The sequence below is a fragment of the Anarrhichthys ocellatus genome, unplaced genomic scaffold (assembly GCF_004355925.1).
Source record: "Anarrhichthys ocellatus isolate YVR2014 unplaced genomic scaffold, GSC_Weel_1.0 scaffold120, whole genome shotgun sequence".
NCBI lineage: Eukaryota > Metazoa > Chordata > Actinopteri > Perciformes > Anarhichadidae > Anarrhichthys > Anarrhichthys ocellatus.
The window spans coordinates 753,696-765,879 of record NW_022280150.1 but is presented as its reverse complement, the minus strand read 5'-3'; the positions used below and the strand labels follow the sequence as shown (position 1 = coordinate 765,879).

The following is a 12,184-nucleotide window of genomic DNA, read 5'->3' as shown; positions in this document are numbered from 1 at the left end:
AGGGCATCTGAGGACATGGCCTGGGGGAAGTGAGCTGGAGGTGGAGACAAAGACAGGGAGCCAGACCAGGCAACCCAACAAAGACAAGAGAGTCCTTGTGACAACTTCTAGTCAAGTCGGTTGCCCAATATCACAAAGTTGCTTCAAGGTGCTTTAAACTAGCCCTGTGAGCAGGCCCTATATTGATTTAGTGAATACTCGTGGATGACTTTGAACTCTGCCGGGGGGACCAGGACTTAAAAGAGTACGCCACTGATTTAGCATTACATAGCTTTAAGACTGTTGGTCTCATGATGGTCAGTTTTAAAAGACATAATTAAAATAGATAGCAGTGGAACCACAGATGTCATCCTTTTTCTTTATCCCACTAATTATTCTTCCTTGTAACTCTTTTGTGTCTGCCAACACAAGCAGACTGCAGGTTTGTAGAGTGCATATACAATAATAGTCGTTATCCAGTGCACTAACTGGTTCCAAAAGCCGATGAACAGGTTTCACTGCACAATACCCTCACACACACACACACACACACACACACACACACACACACACCCATACCCACGTTGTGTTGCAACGTCATTGTACTTTGGTTTGACATTGAAAGAGGAAATCCCAGCCTGAGACTGAAGTCCATCGACCGCACACTTCAACTGGTGCACTTCCTCATACAGTGCACTTGACAGCAGTTGTTTACACTGCCCGTATATGCTGAGCAGGAGAACATTTAACGCTGTTATTTATCCGTTGAAGGAATAAAAAAATCAAAGTTATGACAAAGTCAGAACATTAGAACCCGATTCAGTTTCTTCTGCTCAACCAAGACAAATGGACAAGACGTCACAGCCAGCGCAGGAGGTGAGTGAGCTCCTTCCATAAACCATGCTCTCTGTGTTTTCACTTCAAGGCTGCTTCACTTATTTCAGGCTCAGCTGTGATTAACTTGACATTCGTATGCTGACTTTACATATGTATTGAAATCAGTATCTGAACAATGTCATAAATGAAGGTAGCAATTAGGAAACCAGAAGAAAAAAGAAACAGCACGGGGAAATGTAAAGATGTTAAAACATCTGAGATATTTCCTGTGAATGTCACATGACAGGAGGAATGGAGAACTTTGATGTTAGCAACTTCACTTTTACTTCCTGTGGTAAGAATTATATGACAAGTGCACACCACTTTAGTATTGAGTCGAGGGGAGGGGTGTGTGTGCGCATTTCTTGACTTGAGGTAATGTCATGTGTAAAGACATGAAATGTACCCGCAAACATATCGCTCGACTATCAGCGACTGCAACTTCCTGCACACCTGTCTCAGCTAGCAAAGTATTTCCTATTCTGTCCAGGCTTTGCTGGCTTCCATTGACAAATGATCTACTTTATATGGTATTTATTGTAGGATGATTCTAAATGGTATCCTGGGGGCTACTCCATTACTATAAGCTGAACAAAAGCATGTGTTCCATCAGGGTGTTTATGTCTCAACAATGGAGTTTCAGCATCAGAGCAGGCGCAGACAGAAGTGCTGATCAACCCTTAGGTACTTCTCCCACTTCCTCTATCGTCCAAACATTAGTTAGCAGTCAGTCAGTACTTTGTGATAACTTGATCAAGCAAACTAGTCCGATAAAGTCAAAGTTCATATGATATCACAAAGCATGCGTCAAAGGGCTGTACTTATGATACAAACAGCAATGAGTAACATGAGCAAAACACACTAAAATGTATAGAAGTGAGATATAGCGCATTGCAAACGTAATAATTGGACACACACACTACATGCAATATACAAAAGGGAAAGCTGATAACTGTAATTGAGTATTTTAGGGCAGACTAAGTGAGGTTGAAGGCTGATGTGTTTTGAGTTTACTTTTGAAGTAGTCGACTGAGGCAGACTCTCAAACTTGAGTAGGAAGACGATTCCTGAGAAGCGGGGCTCGGTACCACCTTTTGTTTTTGGAATAGTTGGCAGTTTAAAATCGTAAAGCCCGAGCAGGCATGAGGAGTGACTAGAGGTGAAAAGTAGTACGGTGCAGGATCTTCAAGTCTGATCCAGCATGTACAAGGAGTCAACGTAATTAAATAAGAATAGGTTTTGGTTAATATCGTAGAAATAGTACAACCAACATTTTCGTGGTCAGTTGACAGGTATGAAAGAAAAATGGTGATTGTTGTTAGTTGTGATGATGACAACACACGTCAGCAGGGCTGTAAAGTGTTGCTGCAGCCCTGCCAGGAAGAGAGCGGACGCAGCTAAGAAGACGGATGGCTGGCTAGTTACCTCGTAGCTAGTCCTGTGGAGCGGCGGGGAGTGAGGCGGACTGTTAAGGGCACCACTGCACTCTGAAACCCATTATTTACAATGGCTTAGCAAAGCGTGGGCACAGCACACCGCTACTCAGATTATTTACTTTTAAATTTGAAAAGTACCAACACACCAATGTATTTATACTCAAATAAATGTCCTGCATTCAAAATTTACTGAAGTAAAAGCGCAATTATAATTTTAAAGTCACTTGGAGGAACTTTTAACTGGTTAGGAAACAGTCTCGATTTAATACTGATACCTCTTTATGACCTAGATAAGTAAATGAGAAGATTGTCTATTTCTATATAGTTATTCTTAATTCTGGTCGGTGCCACCTGGTCCAAAATAAGACAAAATCAAACGAATCCATCAGGCTCACCAGAAGAGGAGAGCTCAGCTCCCAGCAGCAGCGTCTCCTCCTCCAGGAACAAAGCTTCTCCTCGATTGATCCGCCGGTCCCCGCTGGGAGCCAACACCGACTTCACATTGCTGGAGGCCCAGGCCATATTGCTGAACCCTCTAACGGCGGCACGGCAGAACCAGAACCAGGTCTGAGCGGGATAGACTCCCACACACTGCTGCGGTAAAGTTAGAGGTTTTATAAAGCGACTCGGAAACTCTACCACTTTTGTCCACAGGGACCGCCAAAATCAACGCAAATTAAAATTCCTTGTAGTACCTTTAAGTAAGTAAAAGTAAAAGTACTCATTCTGCAGAAAAATGGACTGTGTGAGTGTTTATTGATATTTATTACATCACTGGCAAGTTATCCGCTTTATTGAACTGGAAGCGATAAGCCGAGGAAAAACACTGCAATTCTGTCATAAAAGAGTGTGTTCGTGATGGAGTCAGTGTAGAAATCACCTCCCGTATTGTGTAGTTACAGGCGTGGTCACTATGGCGACTGAGGCCATCTGTTCTTTGAAGTGAAAGATAAGCCAGAGGAAGGGCAAGTGTGCACAGGTCTGAAAGCACTGCAACGGCCACTAGCCAGAGGCCTCAAATAGCATTTGCATTTTGGTGGTCTGATGTGCTTTTTCAGGGCTTCATGTTCAGTGAGTCTTCATTTGTTTTATACCACTCGAAGGCCCCAAAATGACTTGTGTCTAACTCTACGCGTGGAGACTTTAAAGGAGAAATATACTTATTTGCTTCCTTTTTGAGAGTAAATTGAAGATGAAGATCAATATCGATGTTAAGTCTGAGGGTTGAGTACAGATCTGGAGTCAGGCAATGCTTGGCCTAGTTTAGCATAAACACTGGTGGAAAGGGGAAAAGCTAGCCTGGCTCTGTCCAAAGTTCAGTCCACACATTTAAAGCATCTGTAGCATGTTATTTGATCTTTACATAAGCATGGAAAAAAACCTACAGTTTGTGGTTGAAGGGGAGCTATGTGCTGGAACTATTTCTTGTCAAAGAACAGCCTGACTGAAGTGCTGGGTGGATGGATACTGGACAATTCCTGGAACTTAATTTGAGCACTGCTCGGGAGATGATACTTAATGAAAGTGCTAAATACTTTCAGGGCCATGTTCACTATACCCAGTTTATTCAAAACAAACATGAAACATAAAACTCACTTCCTGTACCACGGGTTTGTTACCACAGGAAAAGATCAATAACTGACTGAAAAGCAAATGTTAAAGCTTGCAGAAACTGCAAATTTCGCTAGTGACAAGAGCAGAAAACTGACAATGTTTTACAACTATAACAAACTGATATTACAAATACTTTACTTAATAACACGCTCCACTAACCCTGCATCCATGCATTCCACTTGTACACTGGTGGTTTATATTGCCGGGGAGTTTTCCCATAGGGCACCATCATGTCCTGTCATTTTGGTCGGCTATAAATAGCGGCCGTGTCTTCCCATGCAGAACTGATAATGCTCATATAAAGTTCATGCAGTTGACTATTCAAACCAAGCAACAACAGAGGCTCAGTGGCAGTAAAGGAATGGTGTCTGTATAGTGGTATCAGTGTCAGTGACCACGCTGACTAAGCCACGTTAAAACTAGACAGCATGAGCCTGACCACCAACTGTTTACATGAAATGCCCTCACTTTCTAAGTCATACAAAAATATGTGGGAATATACAGTATTGCAATTAAAACACTTTACACAAGTTTAAAGCTTCACTTATTATTTTTGCTACTTGTTTAGCCACAGACTGTATATGAGAAGTGGACGTAGTCATCATGACTTCCCCCATTGGTTTGTGGACTGACATTTTGAAGCCTTGAGTTCAGCAATTTCCCTGTCGCCATCTTGGATTATGGCCGACGCCATGTTGTTTTTTTTGCAACCAATGAACAGAAATTAGCATATTTGGATTGCGGAGGAGTGACGTAGAGATGCTGTATACGGCTCTGGTAACGGCAGCGACCTGTCAATCACAGTAGCCCCGCCCTAAAGCATACTCTGCTTTATGGTCTATGTGACTCTAAATGGACCATCATTTACTAAATGAACATCATGCTGTATTGAAGAAGACTTGAAACTAGAGATTGATACCATAAACTCATGTTTACAATGTTTACTGAGGGAATAAATCAAGAGAGAAGTAGAGTCATTTTCTCATAGACTTCCACAAAATCTGACTTCTTGTCACTTGGCTTCACTCGGCAGAACCGGAGGTTGCCGCCTGAGGGGGACAAAACATGTTGACACTACAGAATCACCAAAATCCAACATGGTTCGTCCTCTTCGGATCATGATTATCCACGGCAAAGATCTTGGCAACCTGGCCCCTATCTACAGTACTTGATCAATCATCTAATGACCAAATCACTCTGAGGAGCAGCAGCCTGATGAGGTGGATTTATCGCGTGATCTCGTGACCTCACGAGAATCCAGTTGCCGTGCAAGGAGGTGTTCATCCTCAGGGGACCAAAAGACTCCTATTGAAAATGTCTCTGAAACCCGTCCATTAGTTAAGACACGTTGGATCAAGAGTGAAGATTGTGACCCGACAACAGCACTAGATGAAAGGTCAAGAGGTCACCAAAATCATTAGGAACAGTTGCTGTTGGGATACAGATAGACATGTAACAGGCGTATTTCTTTTACGAGGAAGGTGGAAAACTAGACCACTAATTGACTTTATGCTTTGCCTCTTAATTAATATTTAATTTAAATCTATCTTTATTCTCCTTTCTCTCAGAATTTGGAGCAGCAACTGTCGCCGAACACCAGAAAGAGTTTCAGCTTCTCATCCTTCCGTGTTAAAAGTAAGACAGCGGATCATAAAATGCATATTATACAGACAACACTTGCATCTCTATTAGCCATTTACTCATTGATGACTCTTCATTGTGTCGATGTGAACCTCCGCAGAAAGGAGCAACAGTTCTGATGACGAGGCATTTACACGGCGGAGAGGGTTGCTGTCATTTTCATCAGTACGGGAGACATCGAGACAGGGTAACTGATGCTCTTTCGTAGTTCCCCTACAGTCTGTCTAAAAAATGATCACAGACAAAAACGTGACAGATCAGTTTCCTTATGAAGAACACAGACTGGCCAAACCTTGTGGGTTCTTTTTCATTTCTAATCCTAGAGTCAGTCCCAGATGAAGATGGTGCCTCGCAGCTAAACCGTACCCAGGACCAGGTGAAGCGGACAGGTATGTACGAAGGGACAATGTGAGCATTGAGTGGACATGGCAAAGTGTGGAATGCTAAATGGAGCCTTAGCTAATGGGCATCAACTGTTTCATTCAGGCTTTACAATCACTGGCTCATTCACCAGCTGCTTGAGTTAATGCAAAATGAATTTTAGACACAGCATGACAGCATGCTGTCAGCTCACCATCCCACCCTCCTTCTTAAGTGCTCAGAGTTTGGCGCTGCTAATTAAACTAAGAGTTAATGTTCATGCACTTGTTAGGGGGACTAGTTCACCGGCAGAATCCTTGTTGCCGCTTCGAGTTCCCTCAAAGAGCAAATGCCCCTTACCCTTCTGTATTGTGTTGCTTTCTTAAAAATCAAATTTACATACTACTCATTTGTACCAGCCAAGACATTCTAAAACACGTGTCAAACTCAAGGCCCGCCACGTCATTTTATGTGGCCCGTGAATCTGCCAGCAAAAAAATAAATAAAAAATAAAAAATAAAAATATGAAAAGTTAGACTTTTCATATTTGCGAACATGGCGAAAATATCCCCATGTTCGAAATTATGAGATAGAAAGTCGAAATTGTGAGATAGAAAGTCATAATTATGAGATAAAAAGTCATAACTATGATTTTTAATATCACAATTGTGAGATAGAAAGTCCAAATTATGAGATACTTTAACACAACAGTCATAGAAGCAGCTCTTCATAGGTTATCCTATATTTGACATATAAATGGATTGTGAGTATATTTAAAACGTGGCTTTACAACAGATGAAATACTTCAATTGTGGGATTGTACTCAGCAAACGCAACCTTGAAAGGATTTCAAGCAAGAAGCAGCTCTGGCATAGAAATAATAAAACCGATGTGGCAACCTTCATTGAACAGCAACTGGAAACATCTGGTCAGTGTTATGGTTACAGATGGATGCACCAAAAGTGCCATGGGGATATTTTTATCTTATTTTGTATTTTTTTTGCTGCCGGAAATGGGCTTCCATATAAAAGGCATATGATTGTCTTAAAATTAAAGTCTATGCTGCTTTACAGTGTACAGTGACCATGTACCACATCTCCCACAATGCATGTTGATTTTGTGACCCGCGAGATGATGGCGTCCTGCCACTAGATAACAGTTTTTCCATATCGGCGTTTAACTTTGTCAGTTAAATTTTATTTCACACTGTGATGGTGAAGGGGGGGGCTGGTATGGGTGGTTGAGAGGCGTGGGCCCCTGTTGAGCTGGGGGATTGGGTCAGGACTTTCCCACTGTCTATCAAAGCATTCAGTAAAAAGTATTTAATTTGTCTCCGCTTGCAGAAGATAAAAGCAATTTGTCATAAGCAGTTGAAAGCATTTGTTCAAAGATGGTCAGGGTTTCAGAAAGGACCATTTTTTAAGGTAATAGAATAAAAATTGGCAAAGCGCCTGCGACATTTTCAACATGGAATGACATACTGATTCATTTGAAAAGGGGTTGGAGAGAATAATACATTAAAAATATCAACATTTTTGAGATTAAAGGTATGAATTCGTGAACTCACATCTTTGCAGATGTCCGAGATTAATCACATAAATCCAATAAAGGCTTCATACAAAGTAGTATTACAAATGATGGACTATTAAAGGGGCATTCATAATTTGACATGTCATGGTCTTTTTACTAGTCAGATGAAGCTTAGCTTCCTAAAGTCTGTTATAGTATACATTGTATACTGAGTAGGAAGTGTTATGACCATATTTTCAGATCTGCCTTCGCAAGTCCCCCAATTCTGTTAGAGTGCATTTGTATACCCTGGAGTCCAGACCATATCGTTTCCTCCCAGTACTATGGAGAACATCCGAAGGTTAGTTGGAAAATGTGCAAGCTATTAGCCCTTTGGAAACTGATGTGATCAGGTATTTGAAGGCTACTTCACGGATGTAAACTATATTGTACTGCTGTGGGTATTTCTCTATTTACAACCTGAACGTATAGTAAACAGCATTTTCAAGGGTCTTTACAGTCTTGTCAAAGTGGAAGAAAAGTCATGAAAGTACGTGTGATTCAGCTCCCTAACATTTACTGGGTTCGTATGAAGTTAAAAGTTATTCTGACCTGCTCTTACTCAAGGGGTTTGAGTCACTGTCTGCTGGTTGTTGCTTCACGGTTACAGCTGGAGGGACTTAAAGAACAACACGCACCTTTTTGTTTCTGTCGGCCTGTCGAGCTTCAACGACACCTTGTAGTTATTGTAACTTGACGTGTAACTAACTTGAATTAGTTTACACGTCGCGATTTCCCATACAGACAGAGTAAGAACAATAACTGCTGTAGTAGCAACATTCAACATTCAACATTAGGGAATTAAGGGGCGTTTTTGCGGACCTGACTTGAACGCAACACAACAGAGGACACCAGCGCTTGGGCACGCTCCAAGCAGTAGAAGCTGTTTCAGCCTGTGAAGCACGCGGATAGGGGCGGTGAGCGCGAGCCGGGGATACGGCGTATGTGCGGGAATGGAGACGGTAGAGTGCCTCTGCTGTACTACTGAGTTTGCGGACAAAAACAGCCGAGAGGACTGCGGTGTGAAGCAGATATGAGTGAAGCGGTAGTAAAGAGAAGAAAGGGGGGTCGACTGACGAACATCAGGAACAGATGGAGTGAGTAGCCTACTGCACACTATCCACTATGAATTCTGTGACTGACATAGTCTACGTAGATAGGACAAAAACAAAACCCCTGGAGAAGTTTACAAAATGATGACCTACCTTGCTGTTAAACGGTGTTTTGTTCACCGACTAACGTTAACACGTCAACCTGTTGGAGCGTGCGATGTTGACATGTCTCGCGCAAGTTGTAACATTATATCCGTGTGTTAAGTTGTCAACCACTTTAGTAGGTAAATACGGTGGACAAATATAATAAAATACATTATATCCGTGTGTTAAGTTGTCAACCACTTTAGTAGGTAAATACGGTGGACAAATATAATAAAATAAAGTGCATAAAACATGCTGAAATAATGCATAAACACGCCGAATGAGTTATGGACTCCAATGTAGCGCAGCGAGTTTAGCACCTCAAACGTCAGAACGTTAAATCCGCCTCTTTCTAAACGCAGTTTGGTATTTGGCAGCTGTCTGATATTGGAAGTTAAATAGACGTTTTATTTTCCGTAAAACAACGCTTTAGTCGTTCACTGTGTCAATCCAAAACCAGACTTCTGGCCATGACAAATGCACACTAGGGCACAATCCCAATGTCCCCTAAAGCCTTAAACCCTGAACCCTCAGGGACTTACTGACGTCATCTGTTAAATGGTTGAATGTGAGAGACTGTGAGGGCTTGAAATGGTGTAAATACGAATACGACAGCACTTTGCTGCACCATATCAAGTTCCCACGACAACATTGTTTATCTATTTAATACTTTGTACTCCCTGATTTGAACGTCTTCCAGGCTTTCGCCTCACGAGAGGAGAGGTTTTTGTTAAATCATTTTTTTCATAACTACTTCAATGACACAATGAAATGTTTGATGAATGTCTGTGTACTATAGTCTCTGCGTTCACGTGTTTATGTACCATCTTTAGTCTTTAATGTTTTTGTCTAAAGCTGAGCACCCATGTGCCCTCCTCTTTGTTTACCTTTTTTTTTTTAACATCTCAGGCTTCCACACTTCCCACTGGTAACCTGCGTGTTTAACCTCACATTGCTATGAATTGTGGGTAATTCCCTGAGAAATGTGGACTTACGGAAAGGGTTCATAAAGGGCTCAAAATGTCTGTGAGAGAGCCCTCCAACACTCGACCATTTGAAAGTGGGACAGAACTAGACCCTCACCTACTTTGCAGCCATGCGCCACCAAGTCCGTGAGTGTGGAGATTGGGCCTATAAAGTTACTTCAGCGTGGTGCCTAACTCGATGCCTTGAATCTTGACGTTTTATTCCACTAGCTCTTAGTTATTTAATGGATTCAATCTGATAATGTGGGTCACTTTGAAGCCCAGGGAGCTGACATGGCAGTCACACATGTCTCTTTTGTTGCAGTCCGTGTGAATCGCTGGTGTATTCAGAAGGATACCAAGCCACCGTTCACATCTGTAGTCCAACACCTACTCCCGCAGCATAGCCTGTGTGAGGCTCTTTATGGCTGGCTACATATTAAGCCAGGAATGTGGCTGTTGACACTGAAAAGGGATCCCCACTGGTGATGAAACAGCATTTTGGGAGCTACTGTCTGAATTTGGGACTTTTTGTTAGGACTGGACTGATAAATAAGTGGACAGATTGTATATGAAATCTACAGGTTGCAGGTTTTCTGAAGGAGAAATAGAATTTGAACAGGATTCAGGAAGTTTTTGTGTCGTGCACTAGTGACGGCTCCATTCCTTTTCCTATAGAATTGGTTGGAACATGTTCAGGAGCCTGAGGGCGGCAGGCTGTTGAACCACTTTTGTCTACACCCTCATAATAGCTGAACAGCAGCAGCAAATCTAGCAGTAGCATGTAGCTGAAGACAGGTTTGCTCTGATGTCATTATCGATGTCAAGAGTAATCTAATATAGATTTAGCTCTATAGTTAGTATGCTTCTTTGTCGCTGATTGAGTGCAAACCTGTTCAACTGCAAGGCGTTGGTGGGGAAACACTGGCGTTGCTATTGACACAGTGCAAACAGACTGAGGTTGAGTAAGGCGGACTTTAGGCTTAGATTAAAGGTTGTTGTTGTCAGGACCCAGATTGAAAGTGAAACCTGGACAATGTCTTTATTTAATCTCGTCCAGGATAAACTCGTCTCGGGCACGTTCAGCTGTACTCATTCATCATGTACTGTACTCATTCAGCCTTGTAACCGAACACATACGGGTATGTCCAAGTCAGTGATAAACACGAGGCCATGTTCAACGGCAAACCAGACATTGCAGTGACACAACCGCACACCAACAAGAATGCAGTTTGTGGTCCAGTGTTACCGGTTTTGTCATCGGGTGATCCACTTGGGATCAGAGCTTCTGTTAGTGTGTGGCGGTCTTCTCGTTACCAGCACAGTTCAACACGTTAAGCAGGATCTAACAACTTCTTTTTCCTAAGAAGGGCACATGTCCAACCCATATTTGCCCTCACTGGGCTGAACTGTGTGGTTCCTTTTTATAGAATACTGGTTGAACTGCATTGTCTCGTGTCGACACAATTATAAATGGGCTTTGGTTTCTTTGCACACAAATGATCCTATTTATAGATTGGTTAGGAGATATCCACCTGTGAAATTCCGGGTGTGTAAGAATTTACTGATACAAGTATATTTGTGTCTTTACTCAATTGGTCAGTGTCTTTGACTACATTCATTTATACTTCATCATATGAAAGTAAATTTAACAATCGGTACAATTTCGGTATGACATTCCTTGCTATAAAATTAATTTAAAAAATACAGGTCTACTCTGTAGATGGTTTCATGTGGCAAACAACAGTAATGCATCTCCAGACAATGTGGCTTCATAAAGAATCATTTCTCTCTTCAATGTGGACTAAAAATGCACGTCTTAATTTTGATGAGTTCACATAACATGAGATGCCTTATCGACTTTTATGTGGGCCAATTTCTAGCGAGGTATCGTTCTCTTTCTCTCCGTTCTCTCTTTCAGATGAGACCAGTTGAGAGATTTGCTCTTTGTTTGTCATGATTTCATTTCACACACTTGAGGTATTTCCCTCTTTGCAGTGGGAAGTCCGAGTGTGTTGATGGAGTTTCCCAAGTGAGGTTCAAATTGTTGAACTGAAGAATATTTTCTGTTCCAATGCTGGGTACAGAGAGTCAACCTCAGTAGTCCATCAGCACATGAGACACTTAGCGCTGCGTATTGTATCAGTCACTGCTCATTGAAAGCCCACATTTCAAGTACCTGCACAGTGCTCAAAGCTACATAACGTGCTTCTAAACTTCAAGCACTGCAAACATTTGATTTATTTCACTACTTAGATTAAAACAAATGAGTACATTTTCCAAAAATCTCAATGTGAACTAAATCAAATAAAAGAAATGAGACAGACACCCAGAAATACTTTTATTAAGAAGGTAATTGAACAGCATTTCCATGGCGACGTCGTCACTTGTACAAATGAAATGGTAAAATAAGTTCCTGTGTAATACCCATAAATCTGGCTGGGCTCATTTTTCATACGTGAAAGTTGTTCGATGTCATGCTTGGGGATTCAGCCTCTTTGTGATTAGAAAGGAAACTCACATCTCAGTCAGGAATGAGCAGCGCTGG

At 41.8% G+C, this 12,184-nt stretch overlaps 1 protein-coding gene across 5 annotated transcripts in view; it reads left to right on the top strand.

The window, feature by feature from the left end:
• The first annotated feature begins 633 nt into the window (after positions 1-633).
• Positions 634-12,184, top strand: part of dennd2da (DENN/MADD domain containing 2Da) — a 33,201-nt gene continuing 21,650 nt past the window's right edge. For 3 of the 5 annotated variants that reach the window (XR_004213852.1, XM_031876941.1, XM_031876940.1), the window contains exons 1-4: positions 634-855; positions 5,474-5,540; positions 5,647-5,733; positions 5,870-5,935. Coding sequence is in view for 4 of the 5 variants with exons in the window: in XM_031876941.1 (XP_031732801.1) it covers positions 826-855; positions 5,474-5,540; positions 5,647-5,733; positions 5,870-5,935 (250 nt within the window). In the remaining variant the exon portion in view is untranslated. Of the gene's footprint in view, positions 856-5,473; positions 5,541-5,646; positions 5,734-5,849; positions 8,573-12,184 lie in introns of those variants that run through there. The other 2 variants (XM_031876943.1, XM_031876942.1) reach the window with 2 other exon arrangements.